Below are 26,189 nucleotides of genomic sequence, written 5' to 3'. Positions count from 1 at the left end.
GCATTGCTTTTATGTCATAATTTCAGCCGATTTTCATCTTGAAGCGGGCGTTTTTTCATTGTTTTTGTGTGCCCGATATCACTACCGATGACGTAGGTTGTCCCCATTGAAGATGTCGAGTCCACAATTTGTAGACTTACCATATAAATTCCCTCTGGAAAGACCTGTAGTGTGTATATATGTAAACAAGGGCCCAATGGGCCCGAATCGCTCACCTGCAATCTGGTAATCAAACATGGTTCATGCTTAACAAATAGAGTAAATAAGAATTTATATCATCCCTAAGCACATTAGAGACCTCTTTGCCTCTTGGTTATTAAAAAGAAGTCGTTTAAAGATTTTAGCCTATTTGACCCCTGTGACCTTGAATAAAGGTCAAGGTCATTCTTTTGAACAAAGTTGGTAGCCCTCTATCCCAGCATGCCACAGGCCCAATATCAGGTCTCTAGCCCTCTTGGTTATTAAGAAGAAGTCTTTTAAAGATTTTAGCCTATTTGACCTCTGTGACCTTGAATGAAGGTCAAGGTCATTTATTTGAACAAACTTTGTAGTGCTTCATCCCAACATGTCACATGCCCAATATCAGGTCTCTATCCCTCTTGATTATTAAGAAGTTGTTTAAAGATTTTAGCCTATCTGACCCCTTTGACCTTGAATGAAGGTCAAGGTCATTAATTCGAACAAATTTGGTAACCCTTGATCCCAGCATGCCACAGGCCTAATATCAGGTCCCTATGCCTTTTAGTTTTTAAGAAGTCTTTCAAAGATTTTAATCTATTTGACCCCTGTGACCTTGAATGAAAGTCAAGGTCATTCATTTGAACCAATTTTGTAGCGCTTCATCCCAACATGTCACATGCCCAATATCAGGTCTCTAGCCCTCTTAGTTATTAAGAAAAAGTCATTTAAAGATTTTAGCCTTTTTGACCCTATTGACCTTGAATGAAGGTCAAGGTCATTCATTCGAACAAACTTGGTAGCCCTTGATCCCATGCCATAGGCCCAATAACAGGTCCCTAGACTGTTTGAGTATTAAGAAGAAGTCTTTTAGAGATATTAGCCTATTTAACCCCTGTGACATTGAATGAAGGTAAATGTCATTCATTTGAACAAACTTTGTAGCGCTTCATCCCAACATGTCACATGCCCAGTATCAGGCCTCGTAGACCTCTTGGTTATTAAAAAGAAGTTGTTTAAAGATTTTTCACCTTTTTGACCCCTGTAACATTGAATGACGGTTCAGCTCATTTATCTGAACAAACTTGGTAGTCGTTTATTCCAGCAGGCCACATGCCCAATATCAGGTCTCTAGCCCTCTTGGTTATAAAGGAGAAGTTGTTTAAAGATTTTAGCCTATTTGATCCCTGTGACCTTGAATTAAGGTCAAGGTCAATTATTTGATCAAACTTGGTAGCCCTCTATCCCAGCATGCCACATCCCCAATTTCAGGTCCCTAGGCCTCTTGATTATTAAGAAGAAATTGTTTAAAGATTTTTGCCTTTTTGACCCCTGTGACCTTGAATGAAGGTCAAGGTCATTCATTTGAACAAACTTGGTAGCCATTCATCCCAGCATGCCACATCCCAGCATGCCACATCCCCAATTTCAGGTCCCTAGGCCTCTTGGTTATTAAGAAGTTGTTTAAAGATTTCAGCCTTTTTGACCCCTGTGACCTTGAATGAAGGTCAAGGTCAATTATTTAAACAAACTTGGTAGCCCTTGATCCCAGCATGCCACATGCCCAATATCAGGTCCCTTGGCCTCTTGGTTATTAAGAAGAATGTGTTTAAAGATTTTAGCCTTTTTGACCCCTGTGACCTTGAATGAAGGTCAAGGTCATTCATTTGAACAAACTTGGTAGCCCTTCATCCCAGCATGCTATAAGTCAAAGTTCAGGACTCTAGGTAAGTTTTGGAGAAGAAGTTGTTTAAATGGAAAAGTTGACGCCGGACGGCCGGATGACGGACGCTACACCATAGCATAAGCTCACTTGCCCTTAGGGCAGGTGAGCTAATAAGGGCAAGTGAGCTAAAAACTACTGTCTCGCTGTGATTTTGATATTTTATACGGTTTAGTTTTATTGCCTTTTAGGTAAGCAATATAAAACAGTACTATAAAATGCATACAAACGTTTTATTAATGATTTGTATGATCATTACTTTGCTCCATTAGCAGAAATGGGCACCAATCGTAGATGACACCATTATCTGTGTAAGTCTTTTGAGCTTCAATACTGCAGCGAATGTAAAGTATGTCATTTGATCTGAAGATCTTTTAACAGTTGAGGGACTGTTTTAGTCAAACATACCCAATCAGACACTGTAATCCGGTGTCATTTGATCTGAAGATCTTGTAACAGTTGAGGGACTGTTTAAGTCAAACATACCCAATCAGACACTGTAAACCACTTTATTTTGGCATAAAATATTTTATGTCAACCTATTTGCGAATACATGTTCTAGTACATAAATCTGCCATCAAGGTCTCTTACTGACAATAGTGCATTCATATATGTATACCATTTTACAAGTATTCATAAGTGAGAAGGATTATCACTGTCTCTTTACACTACTAAACACCATGCGAGACGCCTGTGAACCGGGAATAGAAACCATTTTTTCTCAACAAATACATGTCTTATTGAGTCAAAAGAAACACCATCTTAAAGCTTAATAAATTTCTTGACGTTTAGTCATTGGTTTAAGGACAGAAGACTTAGAAAAAAATGTCTTCAATTTTCATTAAACAAGAGGCCCAGAGGGCCTGTATCACTCACCTGGTTTGTAATGCCAAGTAATGTTCTGAATACAGGTTCATTGTTTCTTTTCTGAAGGAATTTTAATATTAACCTCTAAATCCCCTATTGTGCCCCACCCGTCCTGCCCCCGGGGGGTCAGAGCCAAAATTTATACAAGTCCTGTTCCCCTTCCAAAAAAGATGATTGTGGCCAAATTTGGTTACAATCCATGCAGAACTCTATGACAAATAGCGATTTAAAGGATTTTACCTCTATTTCCCCTATTGGGCCCCGCCCCTCCTGCCCACGGGGTGTCTGAGCCAAAATTTATACAAGTTCTGTTCCCCTTCCCCCAAGGTTGTGGTCAAATTTGGTTACAATCCATGCAGAACTCTATGACTAATAGCGATTTAAAGGATTTACCTCTATTTCCCCTATTGGGCCCCGCCCCTCCTGCCCACGGGGTGTCTGAGCCAAAATTTATACAAGTTCTGTTCCCCTTCCCCCAAGGATGTTTGTGGCCAAATTTGGAAACAATCCATGTTGAACTCTATGACTAGTAGCGATTTAAAGGATTTACCTCTATTTCCCCTATCGGGCCCCACCCCTCCTACCCCCCGGGGTGTCAGAGCCAAAATTTATACAAGTTCTGTTCCCCTTCCAAAATGGATGTTTGTGGCCAAATTTGGTTACAATCCATGCAGAACTCTATGACTAATAGCGATTTAAAGGATTTACCTCTATTTCCCCTATTGGGCCCCGCCCCTCCTGCCCCCGGGGGACCAGAGCCAAAATTTATAAAAGTTCTGTTCCCCTTCCCCCAAGGATGCTTGTGTCCAAATTTGGTTACAATCCATGCAGAACTCTATGACTAGTAGCGATTTAAAGGAAATGTTGACGGACGGATGGACGACGGACGCCGCGCCATGACATAGCTCACTGGCCCTTTGGGCCAGGTGAGCTAAAAAACCCACAACAACTCATGAAATGACAGCCTGCTTCAGAAAGTAAGACGGTAAGCCTGGCACCCACACGGTCAATGCACTAACACAAAAGTGCTTGCGCCGTATTCGTCCAAAACATCCGAGTGCAAATCCTTCTCACTTATAAATCTTTGGGTTTTACAATTATTCACGAAGCATTTGAAATCCCAATTTGCTAATAATTGTATAAATCTAAATGAAAAGAGCCCTCAATTGCGAAATATAGATATTGTACAGAAATAAAAACCATCAAAATATGGGTTTCAGATCAGAAATAGTTCGGTTCTAACGACAGCTGGAGTAGTTAGTATTACTGCGACCTACACAAATGCCCAGTGGTCAATTAGTCCTTGCTTGCTGCTACATACATTGGTGGATTAAGGTATTTTTTGTCTGCAAATTATGTCGGAAGCTTGATTATGAATAAAGTGAATTAATAACTTTCATGTGGCTATTTGAAGCATTTGTGCAAAGATGTAGCATACCCGTACCTTCAATGTACTCAATTGTTGCTATACCCGTTTGAAATTTCTATATAAATTAAAATGGTTCAAAATACAGTAAAACCCCTCTAACTCGAACCCGGATTCCTCGAATACCCCCTATTCGTCGAACTGGTCGTACGGTCTTTCTATATAATCTAAGTAACAAAACCCCGGATAGCTCGAACAGCTATTCGTCGAATACCCCTTATTCCTCGAACAGAAATATGTCCCCGTTGCATCAAATACATAGTATTTACCCATGTATTCGTCGAACAGGTGTTCGGCCCTTGAGATTTCTTTTACCTGTGTCACACCTGACTGCACCGACCGACATGGATAATTGCTCACGATCTTGTGTTTATACAGTTGGCGTGTCAAGCCTTTAGGTAATTAAGGGATTAACGGTGTCGTTATTACCTACCTACACGATCGCAAGTCATTGTTTGATGCTAACTTTATTTAAATATTTCAGAAAAGGCATTAAGTTATTGATGTTTCTCTCGTAATAATCTTCGTTGTAAATACGGAAGTTGTTGATCTGTGTTAATAGAAAGTACGCATTGAGAAATGACAAAAGAGGCGGAAGATATTGTTGACGTCCGCCTAATTATAAAAGTTTGGTTTTTTTTTTTAATTTCTTCGTTGGTTTCATTCGACAGGCTAACACAATGTTATTTGCCGAAAGATGTAAAAGATATCAAACGATATATGCAAAGTACATTTTATCAGTGCGTTCCGTATCTTTTCATGTAAATTGTATTTTGTAACTTTACTCGTAAATACTAAATAGACATCTATAGATATCATTTCTTATGTCCGTTAATATGCTGGTTAATAACTTTATTGTGAGTAGGTATTTTGTAAATGTTTTAAATAATTTGTGAAAATTAAATAATAGAAAATGTACTCCTTGTTGACCAATATGGATATTGTACATTAACCTAGATGACGATCGCTTACTCTGATGTGAATGACATTTGATTTAGGGCTTTCTCATTAGCTTTTCCAAACGCTTAATTTATGTTATACATTTTTTTCAACTTGATATTGCTATCAATACAACACTTAAATAAAGAAATCCAAAATGCTGAAAGATAGGGTAATTAAAATGTCATTGCCGTTCATTGTTTGTCATAGTTTGAAACCGGACATTTTAACTGTCGATCTTGACCAACCTTGGATGAGTCGAATACCCCGTATTCCTCGAACTATTGACCTGGTCCCCTGCAGTTCGAGTTATAGGGGTTTCACTGTATTGTAAATTTGTATTTTTGTGTGCATTTTATTTCCAAAACGTTGGTTGGACAGTAAGCTTCGCTCAATTTGCCTTTTTCAAAAGTCAAGAATAAATAACAATCAGGAAGATTAAGAGAATTACTTTATTGTGTAAAGTGTACACTCAAGATTCCTCAACACGTTATCTCAGTTCAGTGTGATCTCGTTCAGTGTGATCTCGTTCAGTTACTTCAATAGTCCATCAAATCACATCCTCTGAATAGAATTCTTGGCAGTTCCTTAAGTTGACTTTCCTCCTGTGGATCATGTGCGACATTTCCTAAATTTAAGTGTCAAAAGAAAGTTTGTATAAAATGAATGTTAGCTGTAGATGTTTTGGACTGGTCACATCAACAAAGAAATTAATGTGTGATGATGAGTGATGTTTAGTTTGGGATATTAGAGCACAAGATATCCAAAGTACAGACCTGGCAGAAATTGTCATCATGATAAATGAACATACAATAAAGAGTTAATTTATTCTAATTAGCAAAAACAAGTATTTCTGCAACTTCAGATAATGTTCTTGCTGGAATTATATTAGGTTTCAATTTTCCACAACACTGTAAAAAGTTCTTAACTTAAGGTATAGTTTGCACAGTCTGATTCGATTTTACAAAGGCATACATATCAAGTCCTTTTTAACCTTGTCAGGTGTTTTAGGTGGCTCCCTACCTTTCTGGAGTCAAACATAAAGGTTTCTTAAATGACATTAATAACATCAGAAAATACATGTATATAGTGATGGACTAAGATGAGGTTACAACATCAAACATATCAGTGATAGTCAACTACCGCGGGAAATATAAGACAACCAGCATTATGAAAATAAACATTTTATTAATTTTAATCAAATTATTCAGAAGGTGAACATATGTGTAGTATTAATAGTAAGTTAATAACTTTTGCGACATTACAAAATTATCGATCTCATATTTCATTCCCATTTTAAAAAAACAGTTTCGGAAAGGTAGTGAGCCTTTATACCTTAAACAACAGAAAGACAACAAGAAGGAGAACATCGGCTTCCCATATATACACCGTCCCTCAGACATTGCACAGATTATTTTTTGTAAGCATGGAGTCAACATCTATCACAAGCCATACAATTTTAACAGCAACAGCTTACACAGCTGGTAAAAGACAGAAATGAGATATTGAGATGTGACCAGTGTGGGGGAAACTGTGAGATCATTAGACATTAGAACACTTGGCGAGATCCAACTCAGACATTCATGAACATTCGGCTGTAGAAGACAATACAGTCAAAATATACTGTAGATTACGAGAAGAACTTTTCTCAAAGTTAAAGAAAATTAACAAGAGGCCCATGGGCCTTAACGGTCATCTGACTCATGGCACAAAACAACAAAGTCACAGTATAAAGTATTGGTTAACGATTAATATAAACAATACAAGGAACTCCTTAGTTGAATGTGTAAGTTTCTGAAAAAGGTAAATGTCATTTGTTGAACAAACTTGGTAGCCCTTCATCCAAATATGGTCGAAACCCATTCAAGGATTAATATAAGGAGGAGTCAGATTTTAAAGCCAAATTTCAGCAAAGCTCCCATTTTGGACCTCGGTCATACTATCCCCATGGGTCTTACCTCGGTCCTTTATAAAATATGATTGTCCTTACCTAAAGTTCCCCCTTCTGAATCAATTAAAACCACTATAGACCAATTTTCATTAAGATCGGAGACTGAAACCTTAAAACAGGAAGTGGGCCAGCGGCCATCTTGGAATACCAAAATCTTTACGAAAATGTTTGCATGTTGTTCGGCATCAATTAAAACCCCTATAGACCAATTTTCATTGAGATCGGAGACTGAAACCTTAAAACAGGAAGTGGGCCAGCGGCCATCTTGGAATACCAAAATCTTTACGAAAATGTTTGCATGTTGTTCGGCATCAATTAAAACCCCTATAGACCAATTTTCATTGAGATCGGAGACTGAAACCTTAAAACAGGAAGTGGGCCAGCGGCCATCTTGGAATACCAAAATCTTTACGAAAATGTTTGCATGTTGTTCGGCATCAATTAAAACCCCTATAGACCAATTTTCATTGAGATCGGAGACTGAAACCTTAAAACAGGAAGTGGGCCAGCGGCCATCTTGGAATACCAAAATCTTTACGAAAATGTTTGCATGTTGTTCGGCATCAATTAAAAACCCCTATAGACCAATTTTCATTGAGATCGAGACTGAAACCTTAAAACAGGAAGTGAGCCAGCTAAAATTAAGAAAATTTGCCCTTTTGGGGCCCCACCCCTCAGTTCCTAGGGTTCAGACCAGACTCATTTATATAAAATATAATTGTGTTTCCCCAATGATGCTTCACACCAAATATGGATAAAATTCATCCAAGGATGGAGGAGGAGTAGGATTTTAAAGCTAAAATTAAGAAAATTTCCCCATTTGGGGCCCCACCCCTCAGCCCCTAGGGGTCGGACCAGGCTCATTTGTAATATGATTGTCCTTCCCCAATGATGTTTCACAACAAATATGGATGAAATCCATCCAAGGATGAAGGAGGAGTAGGATTTTAAAGCTAAAATTAAGAAAATTTGCCCATTTGGGGCCCCACCCCTCAGCGCCTAGGGGTTGGACAACGCTCATTTACATCAAATATGATTATCCTTCCCCAATAATGTTTTACACTAAATATAGATGAAATCCATCCAAGGATGAAGGAGGAGTAGGATTTTAAAGCTAAAATTAAGAAAATTTGCCCTTTGGGGGCCCCGCCCCTCTGACCCTAGGGGTCGGACCAGGCTCATTTATATAAAATATGATTGTCCTTCCCTAATGAAGTTTCACACCAAATATGGATGAAATCCATCCAAGGATGAAGGAGAAGTAGGATTTTAAAGCTAAAATTAAGAAAATTTGCCTTTTTGGGGCCCTACCCCTCAGCCCCTAGGGGTCGGACCAGGCTCATTTATATAAAATATGATTGTCCATCCCAAATGATGTTTCACACCAAATATGGATGAAATCCATCCAAGGATGAAGGAGGAGTAGGTTTTTAAAGCTAAAATTAAGAAAATTTGCCCTTTTGGGGCCCCACCATTCAGCCCCTAGGGGTTGGACCAAGCTCATTTATATAAAATATGATTGTCCTTCATCAATAATGTTTCACACCAAATATGGATGAAATCCATCCAAGGATGAAGGAGGAGTAGGATTTTAAAGCTTAAAATAAGAAAATTCGCCCTTTTGGGGCCCCACCCCTCTGCCCCTAGGGGTCACACCTATCTCAAATAAATAAAATATGAATGTCCTTACCTAATGATGTTTCACACTAAATATGGATGAAATCCATCCAAGGATGAAGGAGGAGTAGGATTTTAAAGCTAAAATAAGAAAATTTGCCCTTTTGGGGCCCCACCCCTCAGCCCCTAGGGGTCGGACCAGGCTCATTTATATAAAATATGATTGTCCTTCCCCAATGATGTTTCAAACCAAATATGGATGAAATCCATCCAAGGATGAAGGAGGAGTAGGATTTTAAAGCTAAAATTAAGAAAATTTGCCCTTTTGTGGCCCCGCCCCTCTGACCCTAGGGGTCGGACCAGGCTCATTTATATAAAATATGATTGTCCTTCCCTAATGATGTTTCACACCAAATATGGATGAAATCCATCCAAGGATGAAGGAGGAGTAGGATTTTAAAGCTAAAATAAAGAAAATTTGCCCTTTTGAGGCCCTGCCCCTCTGACCCTAGGGGTCGGACCAAGCTCATTTATATAAAATATGATTGTCCTTCCCCAATGAAGTTTCACACCAAATATGGATGAAATCCATCCAAGGATGAAGGGGGAATAGGATTTTAAAGCTTAAAATAAGAAAATTTGCCCTTTTGGTGCCCAACCCCTCAGCCCCTAGGGGTCGGACCAGGCTCATTTATATAAAATATGATTGTCCTTCCCTAATGATGCTTCAAACCAAATATGGATGAAATCCATCAAAGGATAAAGGAGGAGTAGGCTTTTGTATAAATAGTCTTACGCATGACGCACGGCGGACGGCGGACGGCGCACGACGACGGACGAAACACGATGACAATAGGTCATACTGACCTTCGGTCAGATGACCTAAAAATACGATTGTCCTTCCCCAATGATGTTTCACACCAAATATGGATGAAATCCATCCAAGGATGAAGGACTAGTAGGATTTTAAAGCTTAAATTAAGAAAATTTCCCCTTTTTAGGCCCCGTCCCTCTGCCCCTAGGGGTCGGACCAGGCTCATTAATATAAAATATGATTGTCCTTCCCCAATGATGTTTCACACCAAATATGGATGAAATCCATCCAAGGATGAAGGAGGAGTAGGATCTAGCTTAAATTAAGAAAATTTGACCTTTTGGAGCCCCGCCCCTCTGCCCATAGTGGTCGGATCTATTTCATTTATATAAAATATGATTGTCCTTCCCCAATGATGTTTCACACCAAATATGGATGAAATCCATTCAAGGATGAAGGAGGAGTAGGATTTTAAAGCTTAAATTAAGAAAATTTCCCCTTTTGGAGCCCCGCCCCTCTGCCCCTAGGGGTCGGACCAGGCTCATTTATATAAAATATGATTGTCCTTCCCCAATGATGTTTCACACCAAATATGGATGAAATCCATTCAAGGATGAAGGAGGAGTAGGATTTTAAAGCTTAAATTAAGAAAATTTCCTCTTTTGGAGCCCCGCCCCTCTGCCCCTAGGGGTCACCAGGCTCATTTATATAAAATATGATTGTCCTTCCCCAACGATGTTTCACACCAAATATGGATGAAATCCATCCAAGGATGAAGGAGAAGTAGGATTTTAAAGCTAAAATTAAGAAAATTTGCCCTTTCGGGGCCCCACCCCTCTGCCCCTAGGGTTCGGACCAGGCTCATTTATATAAAATATTATTGTCCTTCCCCAATGATATTTTACACCAAATATAGATGAAATCCATTCAAGGATGAAGGAGTAGGATTTTAAAGCTAAAATTAAGAAAATTTGCCCTTTTTTGGGCCCCATCCCTCAGCCCCTAGGGGTCGGACCAGGCTCATTTATATAAAATATGAATGTCCTTCCCCAATGATGTTTCACACCAAATATGGATGAAATCCATCCAAGGATGAAAGAGGAGTAGGATTTTAAAGCTTAAATTAAGAAAATTTGCCCTTTTGGGGCCCCACTCCTCAGCCCCTAGGGGTCGGACCAGGCTCATTTATATAAAATATGATTGTCCATCCCCAATGATGTTTCACACCAAATATGGATGAAATCCATCCAAGGATGAAGGAGGAGTAGGATTTTAAAGCTTAAATAAAGAAAATTTCCTCTTTTGGAGCCCCGCCCCTCTGCCCCTAGGGGTCGGACCAGGCTCATTTATATAAAATATGATTGTCCTTCCCCAACGATGTTTTACACCAAATATAGATGAAATCCATCCAAGGATGAAGGAGGAGTAGGATTTTAAAGTAAAATTAAGAAAATTTGCCCTTTTGGGGCCCCACCCCTCAGCCCCAAGGGATCGAACCAGGCTCATTTATATAAAATATGATTGTCCTTCCCCAATGATGTTTCAAACCAAATATGGATGTAATCCGCTCAAGGGTTAAGAAGGAGTAGGCTTTTGTATAAATAGTCTTACGCACGACGCACGGCGGACGGCGCACGACGACGGACGAAACACGATGACAATAGGTCATCCTGACCTTCGGTCAGATGACCTAAAAATCTTTACGAAAATGTTGTATGTTGTTCGGCATCAATTAAACCCCTATAAAATCATTGAGATCGGAGACCGAAACCTGAAAACAGGAAGTGGGCCAGCTAAAATTAAGAAAATTTGCCCTTTTGGGGCCCCACCCCTCAGCCCCTAGGGGTCAGACCAGACTGATTTATATAAAATATGATTGTCCTTCCCCAATGATGTTTCAAACCAAATATGGATGAAATTCATCCAAGGATGAGGAAGGAGTAGGATTTTAAAGCTAAAATTAAGAAAATTTGCCCTTTTGGGGCCCCACCCCTCAGCCCCTAGGAGTCGGACCAAGCTCATTTATATAAAATATGATTGTCCTTCCCCAATGATGTTTCACACCAAATATAGATAAAATCCATCCAAGGATGAAGGAGGAGTAGGATTTTAAAGCTAAAATTAAGAAAATTTGCCCTTTTGGGGCCCCACCCCTCAGCCCCTAGGGGTCGGACCAGGCTCATTTATATAAAATATGATTGTCGGTCCCCAATGATGTTTCACACTAAATATGGATGAAATCCATCCAAGGATGAAGGAGGAGTAGAATTTAAAAGCTTAAATTAAGAAAATTTGCCCTTTTGGGGCCCCGCCCCTCTGCCCCTAGGGGTCGGACTTATCTCATTTATATAAAATATGATTGTCCTTCCCCAAGGATGTTTCACACCAAATATGGATGTAATTCACTCAAGGGTTTAGGAGGAGTAGGCTTTTGTATAAATAGTTTACGCACGACGCACGGCGGACGGCGCACGGCGCACGACGACGGACGAAACACGATGACAATAGGTCATCCTGACCTTCGGTCAGATGACCTAAAAATCTAATTACGTGCTGGTTTTCAATGATGGTACAGATACAGTCGAAACTCATTATCTCAAAATCGCTTGACTCGAAATTTCGGTTGAGTCAAATTAATTTTAAAGTCCCGTTTCTTTTTCCTCCTATGTATATGTATTTTAAAGGTAGGTTTCGCCCAACCAAATAAATATTTTTTGTGAAATGCGATAAACGGAAGAAAAGATGAAAAAACATATTGAAATACCTCAATTTAATTTCTTTATGCGTTTGAGATTAAACAAATGTGTCTTGAATACAAAATTGAAGGAAATCCTCGATTTATTACAGTGTCCGTCAGACAAAATAGTATGCAAATGAAGCTTCGATGGATTGTGTTGTCGAAGTTTCGCGCATGCGCATTGTCACCCACTAAAAGTAAACAAAATGGCTGAAATATATCTGTTCAAATCGGCAACAAGTGGAGGAAATTATAATGGATTCGGTAGCACCCTAGGATATCTATAGGGAATTAAATTCAGAGATGGCATGTAGCAATAGAAGAAACAGAAGCCACATCTCAAGTGGAACTTGCCCGGATCTGTTGGGACTCGTGTAACGGCATTGCACGTGGTGAGTTAAATTTCAACACATATGCCAGCGCACAAACAGCCGCAGACTAACTGCATGCATATTTGGTGTACAAAGCTAGCAAGCGTATGTAAGTAACATGAAGTGTTTTAGTTTATATGATATGTATAAACAGTCCATCGCACTTCGATTTGTTGTTGTTGTTTTTTAACTAAACATGCCTGTCAAGACTGTCACTTCTATCTGACATTTTATTGCACGCCGCCGTTTGTTGATGCGGCCTCGTTTTGGAAAAAAATATGTCATGTTCTATGTAAAGCTTGACTTCACTCTATTTTTAGAGGAGTATTTTCCTGGTCAAGCTAGGCAACTGACCACCCATATTGTTCGCTGTATGCCTTGAAAATGATCTGAAGATTATATCTATGTACAGATAAATTTCAATTTCGTAGTCTTTATATTTCATTGGGCGAAACCTACCTTTAAGATCAGATGACTCGAAACTCCGGTTGAGTCAATGTAAATTCCTGGTCGCTAGAATGGATATTCAACGAAAAAAATAGTCGCTATCTCGAATTTAATTTCAGTCAAAATTTCAAATTTAAAAAAAAATCGATCGGTATACGCAGGCCTATGAGAACATACTACAACAATGACTGCTAATTAGGAATTTTTTAATAATCCTCTCAAGTCTGGCTTCCTAATTAGTGTCACTTTACAAATTGTGACTTACCTGTACATAGACACGACGCATGTTTACACAATCACACTCATGCTTGGCTGGATCAACGTGGCTGATCATGACCAGAAGCGTGTTTGTTTAGGAATCATAAGAAACGAAAGTGTTTTCTAAGGCTTGTTGATAGTGCAAAATAATTTAACAAAACCTACAATGTTAAATGTGTAACTAGTCGATGGATATGTACTAGTATCTTAGTCATACAATGTATTTCTTCGTTGGTATAGAAATCCACTTTCGTTTCATTTACCATAAATTGTATTAACCAGTATGAGTGAACATGTGTGTGAGAGCCGTAAACGGAGAGTGTAGTCTTGTTACGATAGGTGAAAATTATTGTTAATTTTGCTATGTTGTTATTTTGAAATACCATTTAATTCTGAAATAAGAAAAATGTTATTTTTTTTTTTTAAATTTGGTCAGCTACGATATTCCGTATAAGTTTGTTGTATGACAGTATGAACCACTGAAGTCAGCTACAGGAAATCAGGGTGCATGCCTACGTATAATCGTGACAATACTATTATCGTAATTCAAGTGGGTTTTTTTTATTTATTGAAAAAATCATAAAACATTTGAAAACATATAGTCAAAATGATTTAATACAAACCTTTTAAGTTGGAAAATCACGATATTATGCTGATCTAGGCAATAGGCATGTACCCGGCTGTAAAGGACAGTTAAAAACCACGGTCTGATCAAACCTAATGACATTTGAGTCAAATTCCGATGATTCAAATTATTTTCGTTGGTCCGTTGAATTTTGAGATAACGAGTTTCGACTGTATTTCCTCACAATCATTAGCAATTGATACTGTAATATATTGTGATATGAGCTTGCACATTTGTGATCCAACTCTGAATATTGTAACTTACCATTTTAATTAGGATTCCTACATCTTGTCATCTAGTAGCATTGATGGCATGGCCAGAATGCAGTCTAGCAGCTCCATGGAGGTAGTACTAAAGAAACTAGTGAAAGGTCCCGCCAGTGGGACTCCAGTTAAGCAGTCAAGGATTTCTGTAGGATTGTTGACCACTCAGCCATTCTCTCTGATAAGCAGACAAAATCAATCAAGGATTTAAAATAAAATATGCAATCTCGTGGCACCAACTTTAACTAGGAAGTAGACTTAAGGAAATCAAAATAATTACAGAATGAAGAACTTGCCACTTTTTTACTTACCAAAAGTAACAGTAAAACTAAGTCAATGGAATACTAATACATATCTAAATAGATCTAGATTTTGATCAATCAGTTACCATGTGTTGATTGAAATATTAGGCATCCATATATTACATCACTTGATCAAGTTTGCACCAAATCTATAGTTACCTGGTTACCATGGTCATCAAACTAAAACCTTCTAAAAATACTTGCACATAGTCTCCAACATTACTGTGAAGATTCATTGAAATTGGTCAATTAGGTAGTTTATGAGAGTTGTCTGGATAATTTTTGCAGACAACAGACATGCAGGCGGATGGACATTCAGACTGGTATGTCCAATTATGTTGTGGGGGTATAAACACAAATGGCTTTATACTTGGTACAACCAATGGTAATATTACTAAGATCTAATTAATAATATATATTTATCTAATAAGTGTGCGGCTTCACTCATTAGTGCTATTCTGTGTTCAGTAGAATCTGAAACAATTGTCTATCACAGATATCTAGATCACATGGTAAATTCTGAGCCACAATTAGAAACAACATATCAGTAAGGGACTAGTATTTAATTTTTGACATTACATGTTATAATATCTTGCTTTGACAGAATATTTTCAATCAATGCTTCTCATTGTGGTAGTTTCATGTATTGGCAAATTAAAATAAATCCTTGACTCGCGCGAAGGATTAGCTACCTGGCCGCGAGGTTCAATATGTTACCTTCACATCGGATCAGTGCATACCAAATTATTCTGTTGCCCTGAAGCGACCCGTGGTGTTTTGCACCTCAATCTGCGACTCGTGCAACTCGATTTACAACTGCAGCATTTCTTTGACCCGTTCCTTCTTTCATCAATCGGCCAATACCAATCAAAGTGATATAACAAAAGCGTGGTGGTAAGATTTTCCGAGGGATTTTATTCCACAATGACATATAAATGAAAATGAAGTATGACACGTTTTTTTTGTGTATCTTTTTCCCCTCATAATTAAAGGCAACAAAAAATGGAACGATAGCGATGATCACACACGATAAAAAGTTAATGTATTACACATAATAAAAAGAACCCCTGTACTCCGAGATTCCATGTACGATACAGTACAGAAGATGAGTTCAATGGCGAGTTGTATACATTGTAACATTGAGAAGCGTTCTTTATAAAAATGTTGTCGTCCGCCTTTCCTGTTTGCGTTTGTTCTGTTCACTACATGATTGATGTGCTCAGCGATTAACGATCTGTTAGCTTCTCCGTTCATCCGCCGCTTTCTGTCATTCTGATGTTCAATAAGGTCCCGGTACGCGGCTTCGTGATGGCGGCGAGATACCACGACTCGTTCCCGGAGGTGGAGGCAATGGGTAGCTGTATGCAATAAATAGACAAATGACTATGTATAACTGTATTTCACGGATATCACGTTCTGTTAACATAGTAACTTTTTTTTTATATAGAAGTCAAAATGTTACAGGGATGGCGGATGTTAACAATTTATTTAATAACAAAGCTAATTGTATAATAGCTGTTATTAAAATCACAGAAACCCCAGTGACTAGTTCTCTCCACTGATTTAGGAATTATCCACTATATAACAAATCATTAATTACTGGAGTAAAATGATATGCATATGTAAATAAAATTTGTGTTGTGGTGTTGACATTACAATTTCAATAAAAAATTACAACAAGTCAAGTATGATCTTGGACTTTTTAACACAACCAATATGAAGATACCAAAATATCAAACCTTAGGTAAAGAACAGAATTGGATAATGACGTAAAAATTAAAAGATAAAATGGTCTAGAAGACATCAGATGGTTGGCTAAAAAAAAGAAGATACCAGCAGCACAGCTTCCATTCTCTATAAATTGATAAAAACAAAGATCTAGGATTGTCAATTATAAAGCCTCCATCTTTTTTATTTGAGTGGTTTAAAGTTTAATTAGATAGAAAACTTTAAAGAATCAAAATACTATGGAAAATTGTGGCACTGTTTAGACAATTCAATCGTCCCAAGTTGTTACAATGCCATTATCATCTGAAATAAAACCTACAAAATAAAAAAGCTAATGGAATGATTTATTTCCTATTAAAGACCTTAAGCCTTTCAAAACCTCACACATTCTCGATACAAATTAGAATTATATTTAACTTTTGAAATCTGGGACACAGATGTATCCAATCCTAAATTCATGTTTTGGTTGATAAAAACTAATGTTGAAGAAAAACAAAAATTCTTTATCTCAAAAAAGTAGATTTTGGGCTTTGATTCGGCATCGAGGAAACAAGGACATGTGTATATTCTTACCTTCGTCTTTCATAGTAGTCATAGTATGGGTCACGACTAAAAAAATAGAAAAACGAACATTTAAGTTAAATTATCAAACACATTAGCGACATATATTAAAAAAATGATGTTAAGCAGAATTTACATTATATGAGTAAGAAATAATTTATTTCTACATGCACAAGGAAAATTCCTGAGAGACTACCTTTTATGTCAAGTAGTTCTATTACAAATGACTACTGACATTCACAAAGGAAGATTCTAGGTTGATTCACTACCATCTTACTGTTGTAAAGTCTGTTACAAATCACTACTTACCTTGATGGAGGTGATCGTCTGCCGTAATACTCAGGTGGCGGCCTTGCATAGGGGTCCCTAGGGCTGTAGTATGGGTCCCTTGGTGGTGGAGGTCGTCTGTCGTATGGGTCTGCATATGGCCTGTACCTGTCATGTGGGTGTGGAGGGTAGCGCTCTCGGGTGTAGTATGGATCATACGGATCCCTATAGACATCTCTGTAGTGTTCATGTCTCTTGGCTCTGGTTCTGGAAAAACACATTTTTTAAATCATGTTATTGTAGCATTATATTGTAACAGGTTCAATACTGCAATTTTTATTTAATGAACATGGAAGTAATGTACATGTACTGTTGATAATAACTTTTGCGACTCTACAAAATTATCAATCTTGTTTAACATTCCAATTTTAAAAATTAAAAGCTGTTTCGGAAAGGTACCAGGTATCTATGAAGAATATTTGATTTTACCTCATCTTTTGAAAATTTTAGTCAATTTTATCCTTTTTGGCCCGTCCCACAGCCCCGAGGGGTGGGGGCCATATAATTTACAAAAGTTTGGCCTTATGCCTTTTAATAGCTTTGTGCAAAATTTAATTTAATTTGCTTGAGAAGTTTTCGAGAAGTCTTCGAAAATATAAATTGCGTAGTCACACAACAGATGGACAAAAGGCGATTAGAATAGGTCACCACTTGAGAAGTCTCAGGTGACCTAACAAGAGGCCCAGAGGGCCTGTATCGCTCACCTGGTTTGTAATGCCAAGTAATGTTCTGAATACAGGTTCATTGTTTCTTTTCTGAAGGAATTTTAATATTAACCTCTAAATCCCCTATTGGGCCCCACCCCTCCTGCCCCCAGGGGGTCAGAGCCAAAATTTATACAAGTTCTGTTCCCCTTCCCTCAAGGATGTTTATGGCCAAATTTGGTCACAATCCATGCAGAACTCTAGGACAAGTAGCTATTTATAGCTATAGGATTTACCTATAATTCCCCTATTGGGCCCCGCCCCTCCTGCCCCCTAGGACCAGAGCCAAAATTTATACAAACTCAGTTCTTATTCTCCCAAGGATACTGGCCAAATTTGGTTACATTCCATGCAGAACTCTAGGACAAGTAGCGATTTACAGGATTTACCTCTATTTCCCCTATTGGGCCCCTCCCCTCCAGCCCCCGGGGGACCAGAGCCAAAATTTATACAAGTTCTGTTCCCCTTCCCCCAAGGATGTTTGTGGCCAAATTTGGTTACATTCCATTCAGAACTCTAGGACAAGTAGCGATTTATAGGATTTACCTCTATTTCCCCTATTGGGCCCCGCCCTCCTCCGCCCGTGGGACCAGAGCCAAAATTTATACAAGTTCTGTTCCCCTTCCCCAAGGATGTTTGTGGCCAAATTTGGTTACATTCCATTCAGAACTCTAGGACAAGTAGCGATTTATAGGATTTACCTCTATTTCCCCTATTGGGCCCCGCCCCTCCTGCCCCTGGGGGATCAGAGCCAAAATTTAAACAAGTTCTGTTCCCCCTCCCCCAAGGATGTTTGTGGCCAAATTTGATTACAATCCTTGCAGAAATCTAGGACAAGTAGCGATTTATAGATTTTACCTCTATTTCCCCTATTGTGCCCCGCCCCTCCTGCCCCCTAGGACCAGAGCCAAAATTTATACAAGTTCTGTTCCCCTTCCCCCAAGGATGTTTGTGGCCAAATTTGGTTACATTCCATTCAGAACTCTATGACTAGTATTGATTTAAAGGATTTACCTCTATTTCCCCTATTGGGCCCCGCCCTTCCTGCCCCCAGGGAGTCAGAGCCAAAATTTATACAAGTTCTGTTCCCCCTCCCCCAAGGATGTTTGTGGCCAAATTTGGTTACAATCCATGCAGAACTCTATGACTAGTAGCGATTTAAAGGAAATGTTGACGGACGGACGGACGACGGACGACGGACGCCGCGCCATGACATAAGCTCACCGGCCCTTCGGGCCAGGTGAGCTAAAAACTGAAATTTATAGCTGTACTTACGGTCCCTTGGGGCAATTACTGGACCTGTAAATCACAAACAAAATACATTTTGACAATATCAAAATGTTGTAACATGTTTTGCATTGATATTAATTGGGTCCTTACTCCTGTACAATCAGGAAAAAGATTTTAGAACGTATAGATGATTTAAATTAATCAAAATTGGTTTTGTGTTTAAAACTAGCATGAAAGTTATTGGCAGCCATAATTCAATGGAAAGATATAATGAAAGAAATACATACCAATGGCCCTCTTTTCCACATCTATAGCATTCACCCTTTCCACCCATCCCAGGCTTTTGCCGTACTTTACTGTGAGACACCTATAGAAAGTCAGGAAAACTGGCTAATCAAAGTCACCTTTTCAGTAATATAATAATCAAAAACATGTATGTAATTAAACCTGGTATATATACATTTTACAAAGATATTTTTGGAATGTTTTTTTACCATAATATTTTCTTGGCTTCTGACGTGTTTTAGTGCAAAGACCCATCAGTCAAGACAATGAAACATGCCTAGAAATCTTAACACCCAAAATTTGAAATTGCTGCTCTATTCTGAAAGTGCATTTTTGATTTTATTACATCCCTCCATGTTGCGTTTCCTGCATGTGCATGTGCCTTTTTTTCCAATGTTCCATATGTATGTGCTTTCAACTGATGCATAAATATACATTATTTAGTGCTTCTTAGTGTTTTATGTTTTCATTAAAAAAAGATGCAAATGCATTTGCAAAATGAAATTCTTATTTGCTAAAGAAAAAAATCACTTTCACAACTTTTGCTATTAGAGCAAAATTGAGAGTTAGCGTGAGCCCAGATATATTTTGTTTTTTGACAGTCGGTCATGATCCAAACTACATGTATCACCGATCTAGCTCTGTTTAATGTGAACAAATATATTGCCAGGTTACGAGCTCCAACAGATAAAGTACCTTAAATAATAGCACAACATTACTTATTTGCTACATATTTGTTTCCATAACAGAAATCCCTTTTCTGATACACTAAGTATTGTTGTGTGTACATGGTATTGTAAGCCCCGCCTACCAAACACTCTGATGCACCTCTCGCTGACCGACAATCCCATGCATCTGGCCCAAGGGCTAACCATTCAGCTAATTGATCAGCATGTTGCTGTAAGCGCTTACCTCCACTTTTAAAGTTGACCCTCCGAAGGGTGTGCCATCCAAATTTTCTGCTGCTCCTTTTGCCTCGTCTGGTGATTCAAAGTGCTGAAACAATTAATGAACAACAGCATAAGTAATCAAGAAACTGACACTAATCTGATTACTGCAACAATGTAAGAGGTTAACAGAACACTCGTTAATATTTCGTCATGTGACCTCTAATGAGCATGGCCTTGGTTTCCTTTGCTGGTCCATGACTGAACAAAAAGGCGGAAATGTTTTTGATATATATATCAAATATATCCCAATCCTTCTCATGTATAAGTATAAGTGTCGACATTCTGCAGGATCCATTAATTTGAAATGAGACGGATTCAATTACAGAACTTCCATATTTTTCAGACATACCGTATTTATTCCATTAGAAGCCATGGGGGCATGCAATTTTTCAAAAAGGTTTCTTATCTAATAGAACACAAAATTTCAGACTAAAAGTGTGTCAGAAAAACTATATCAAATGCACCTTTAGCACCAACAAGGTTAGAAGTTCATTTTTGAAACATTGTGTAACAAACAAAAAAGATAAATTGGCTTGGATGTTTAAAAACACATTCACTTGATCATGAACATTGTATTGTTTAGCTTAGCTAGGCCAGGTAACTTGCTGACATGTGTGTAGAGAATGACAAAAGGTCAATTTCCTGGTTATCTTGTCCATTTCTGGCTAGAAATTTATATTGGGTCATGACCATGAGTTCTCCCATTTCACTTAGCTTGCATTTTACAACAAAATGTGAAATAAAATCAAGCATTAGTCATTTTAATTCCTATAGCTAACACATCATTACCTTGCAATCAGCATGTCAGAGGCCATGTCAGTAACAAATACAAAGCTGCCATGATGTGATTGTTTACATTCGAGATCGGCACAGTGCATCATGTGTGAAGAGAGTTTCACAGTGCTATCGTATAGCAAACACAAGAAATACTTCATACAGTGTTTTAATGCAGTTTATATTTATATATATTTGAAATTTTATTAAGATAATTCCCTACATTGATAACAATACCAGAAGAATTCTCAAGCACATTTTGGCCCAGTGAACACATGGCTTTTGTCACCCGATGCCCTAACTACAGCAGGCCTGCAATTCAGCCCTTTGAAGTTTAATTATGATCGTAAGCTCATATCACTCAAGACAAATGTATTATGATTGAAACTGATTCTCTTGATTTATTACCTTAAAGGCCCACTACCTTTCCGGAGCAAAATTTAAAGGTTTCTTAAAAACATTAATAACAAAAGAAAATATATATCGATGGCTTAAGATGAGGTTACAACACGAAACATATGCAAGATTTCCTGTCTAATGTACGATAACAGTGGAGATTCATTTCGCTGTTTTGCCGTCTAGCGCAGTGATAATCAACTACCGCGCGGCATTTAGGACGACGGCGGGAAACATAAAACGACCCGCGTTATGAAAATTAACATTTTATTTATTCTAATTAAACAGTTCTGAAGGTGATGATAAGTGTGCTAGTAAACGTATAGTTAATAAATCCTCCGACTCTACAAAATTATTGATCTCGTTTTACATTCCTATTTCAAAAATTAAAAGCCGTTTCGGAAAGGTAGTGGCCCTTTAACCTTTGATGTTTTGATGTGAAGTTTTGTGACTTAAGTTTGAAAAATTTGACATTTTGATACGAAGTTTTGTGACTTAGTTTGGAAAAATAAATGGGGGGTGGGGGCATTTAATTAGAGATAGGGCTTCTAATGGAATAAATATGGTAGTCAATCTCAACATCTAACATATTCAATATATAACGCCATGAATGTTTCTTCAACTTAAAATAAATTTTAAACTTACAACAAATCCATAGTTCCTAACAATGTCACACTCCACCACCTTCCCATATTGTTCGAACAGTTTTTGTAGTTCCATCTTTTTACAAGTCTCTGGTAAATTTCCAACATAAAGTTTGGTAGTTGTTGTTGAGCTGTGAAAGGGCGGCATCTGTGAAAAAAAGTTACTGTCATATTATATATATACTGTTTATATGTAGCAGGTTGTAATTGTACATAGTCACCTTCTAGCTAGGGGGAATTTCCATTTAGCTCGGTTAGTAGAGCGAAGGACCAGTAATTATCAGGTGTGGTAGCACCGCTAGATCTGGCTACATCAAATCTAGCTATATAGCTAGATTTGACTATATATCTGACTACACGTATAGAGGACAAATGTAAACAAAGGTGACATATCTGGTCACAAAATAGCGTACAGATCAAAAATTGGATGACAAATCTGGCAAATCAGCAGAACAAACTAATTTTGTCATCTAAGATAATTTCCGGTGATTTTTTAAAAATCCTTCATTGCATTTTTTGGTACTCGCATCCATTCATCTTCATGTTCTGATAAAAAAATATAAAATCCTAATTTTCCATTTGAAATGTGGCACGTCTTGACAAGTTGTTTATGAGTAATTTTTGCACAAGGTCAATTTTGCATGGGATCTGCTTGCTCCAAGCTCACCTATGGCCCAAATCTTCATCAGGTGGATGCTTATCTGCAAAACAATGCCCTATTGGATCGACATGCTATAGTTTTGTTATCGGGGAATACATGTACTGATAATGGATACCAAATAATTGCAACAATGGAATTTTAAAAATTTGCCTGAAAATGAGCAAGTACTCAAACATAATTAATTACCGACTTACATATTTTGTCATCCATGCTTTTATACTGCACGAGAAAGATGTGACCAGACCTCACCGGTTTGTTTACATTTGTCCACTATTTGTGTAGTCAGATTTGGATATAGTCAAATCTAGCTATATACACTGTAGTCAGATTAAGCGGTATTACCAGACTCGATTATTATTGTTGGGAATCAGTTGCAATTTTTATGATCTTTGGTCCCATTGAATACCATGTACATTTTCCAGGAAAACTGTACATGTACGTTTTCCTGGAAAATTGTACAAACTTTCTTCTACACATGTTGCCATGTTCTATGTTGCCATGTTCTCAGGTCGCTTATGTTTTCACAAATAAAATCATATTCCTCTGAACGTTTACACTACTATGTATGTGTACACACTCTTCAATTCTTATAGACACTTGATATTCAAAATGATATGAGTGAAAACATGCATAAGCAATTGATTACGACAAATTTCTATGACATTTCTTCAATGTTTTACTGAATGGCTAATTATACGCTTTTGCGTATCATGATACTCGATTACAGATTTCTTTTCGATTAATTGGTCAAACACCCCTTAACCAACAATACTCGACGAACTTGATTAATCGGAGCACTACTATTAATTATAAGTCTGGGGTCGCAGATTCGAACCCAGCTGGCAGGACACTACTCTCGCACTGTTAAATTTGGTGCCGTAGACCACTCCAAGTGGAAGTATTGGAAGCTTCCCTGGAGAGAGAACCTGGGTTTATCTGTGTTCGAAGGTGGAGTGGCCAACACATTTGAAAGGGGAGAGCAGTGTAGCAGGTTGTAATTGTACATACGGTCGCTTCTAGCTTTGCGCTAGGGGCAATTTTCCTTTAACTCAGTTGGTAGAGCAGCGGCCCAGTAAATCTGGGGTCATGGGTTTGAGCCCAGCTGGCACCACACTGATACATACATGCTGTGTCTCTACAGTCAGGTTTATTTATTGCTATCAAATTTTATATAGCTATACAAAACTGATGAAAAGCAACATTTCTGTAGACAAATATGCTTTCGCTCAAAACCAACTCCTGGGCCGTTTTCGATTATACGGTTTGACTGGTTGGACCTAGTTGTTCGTTTATTAATTAAAGGCTGACCTGGTGATTTTATATTGTTTTCAGACGAGCCTTGACAAAGCCCTTACAGGCCTGTATAAAAAAACTGCAGGTCTGTCAGGTTTTATACTTGAAATATTGACTTTAATCAACGGTCGAACCGGTTGTTCTGAATAAATGAAAACTGCCCCGAAAATTGCAGTGGTTGTTTATAACGATCATTTATATGTATTGAGTATTGAGAAACTTCTGATGGGCAATATCGACGAGGTTAGACACGACGTCATGATCAAAAGCGTCTAGCCGTGCTCTAGTTCGTGTAATCTAACATTATTGTAGGCCTATTGACCATCAGAAAGTTGTAACTAACATTGTTACTGTAAGCTAGAGTTAACGTTGCTTTGGATAACACTTAAGAAAGAGAACATAATTGCACTAAACGATTTTATGAAAATTAGAAATAGCCGAGACCTAGGCTACAATGCAGCAGTTTTCTGTTTTGTCTCCTGATCTAGCCCGAAATACTCTGGCCCTGACACCAGACTTAGACATAATGACAGATTGATTTCTGGTTTAGGGCCAGCACGCAGTAGTACTCGAAAACCTGGAATAAACCAACACCATTTGGTATCGGGCCAGATACTCTCCGATTCAGACTGACCACCGAGAAGCACCACTAACCTTAGTCTATTCAACAAATGAATATCATATATCTACCCATATAGCAATCTGTAGAGATTGAAGATGATTTACATACTCGAGAAAATGGCGACGACAACGAGGGAAATTTAAAGTCGCGGAAAAGAAACTACTGTGTTGACACAATAGAACGTGCATGCGTGATAAAATGGATGGCTAAAAAGTGGTGATTCTCGATGGTAATATTTTGTAAGTAGTCTGAATCGGAGAGTACCTGGCCCGATACCAAACGGTGTCGGCTTATTCCAGGTTTTCGAGTACTACTGCGCTCTGGCCCTAAACCAGACATCTATCTGTCATAATGTCTAAGTCTGGTGTCAGGGCCAGAGGATCTTGGGGCTACTCCTGATCGTAATCGATCACGAAGTTAAAGAGACTCATTTTAAGAATGTTGCATCTTATCAACCTTTGTATACTTCCGGCCAATTTAATGGACACATGAATAGTAAATCATATTCTCCAAAATGAACTATTTAGTCATTTTGTGCAACATATACACACCTTGGATCTTTCTTTTTCAGACTAGGCCTACCAGTATAAAGATGTCTACCCACGCTTCGGCATGCTATAAGATCACGTGACTATCGTGCATCCGGGAACTCAATGGAAACGACAGACATTTCGTCCCAAATCGTATCACTCTAGACTAATTCGGCCCAAACTTTGGCATATATATTAGGTATTATCGGCACCCAAAACCACAGGGATATGTGAATTAGTTACAGTTTATATAATTATGGACCCATTAGAGTGCCCTAAAAATGATCTTAGGGCACTCTGGTGGGTCCTAGATCGCCAAGATCCCTCTGGGATCTCTTGTTTGATATACGCAAGGACGTATATGAGAAGGATAAGTCTCACTTATAAATCCTTGATATACGTTACGGTATTTGAAGTTTGGGAAGTCTGCTGTTAGTTGAAACTTCAATTATATTTAGCACACATTTTTACCAATAATCGATAATCGATCGATGTTAGAGGACAGATAATCGATCGTCAATATTAGAGTTTCTTTAAAACTGTAATAACATCAAAAATATAACCGATGACCTAAGATGAAGTTACACCAATCATATGATAACAGTGGAGTCATTTCGCCGTCTGGTGCAGTGATAGTCAACTACCGCGTGGTTTTTAGGACGACCGCGGGAAACATAAGACGACCCGCGTTTTGAAAATTAAAATTTTATTTGGACAGGTGACTCTTTTTCGTAGAATGTGACAGTAATAACTATATTTTCTAATTACGCAGGCAAACACACTGACTGGTATATAGCTGTACGAACGACAGTGGATATTAGTTCATAAAATATCTTTCTTCATTTAAAAGGGATTTCCATGTCAACAATATTTATATCATATGCGCGTGTTATTTTGTTAGTTTTGTGAAACAGACCAAGCTAGTTTAATTTTGATAGTCCCAAGAATTGTAAAAAGCAGCATGTTC

The 26,189-nt window shown here is 38.2% G+C and overlaps 1 protein-coding gene across 2 annotated transcripts; it reads right to left on the bottom strand.

Moving 5' to 3' along the window:
• Positions 1–5,566: 5,566 nt before the first annotated feature.
• LOC138319169 (RNA-binding protein lark-like) lies at positions 5,567–25,375 on the bottom strand. Of its 2 annotated transcripts, XR_011207963.1 has the most exons (9): positions 25,244–25,375; positions 22,118–22,264; positions 20,265–20,348; positions 19,355–19,434; positions 19,113–19,136; positions 17,116–17,340; positions 16,819–16,854; positions 14,217–14,393; positions 5,567–5,760 (listed from the first exon to the last, which is right to left on the bottom strand). XR_011207963.1 is itself a non-coding variant. In XM_069262112.1 (8 exons), exons 2-8 carry the CDS (start codon positions 22,262–22,264, stop codon positions 15,797–15,799), a joined length of 675 nt encoding a protein of 224 aa, XP_069118213.1. In that variant the 5' UTR covers positions 25,244–25,374; the 3' UTR covers positions 15,653–15,796. The 2 variants fall into 2 exon arrangements, 1 of the variants encoding a protein (XP_069118213.1); XM_069262112.1 differs by lacking the exons at positions 5,567–5,760; positions 14,217–14,393 and adding an exon at positions 15,653–15,875 and having other exon boundaries at positions 25,244–25,374.
• Between the last annotated feature and the right edge of the window lie 814 nt (positions 25,376–26,189).

This window comes from Argopecten irradians, chromosome 3, assembly GCF_041381155.1.
Source record: "Argopecten irradians isolate NY chromosome 3, Ai_NY, whole genome shotgun sequence".
Classification (NCBI taxonomy): Eukaryota; Metazoa; Mollusca; class Bivalvia; order Pectinida; family Pectinidae; genus Argopecten; species Argopecten irradians.
Note: the sequence above shows the minus strand (reverse complement) of the source record. Positions and strands in the feature narration are given on the sequence as shown.

Bases quoted from the DNA above. Each gene is read 5' to 3' on its own strand.
- LOC138319169 (XM_069262112.1), bottom strand. From the start codon at position 22,264: ATGCCGCCCTTTCACAGCTCAACAACAACTACCAAACTTTATGTTGGA. The intron at 19,435-20,264 runs GTAAGCGCTTAC...GACTTTCTATAG, and splicing joins GGTCAACTTTAAAAGTGGAG to GTGTCTCACAGTAAAGTACG. The intron at 19,137-19,354 runs GTATGTATTTCT...TGTGATTTACAG, and splicing joins TGTGGAAAAGAGGGCCATTG to GTCCAGTAATTGCCCCAAGG.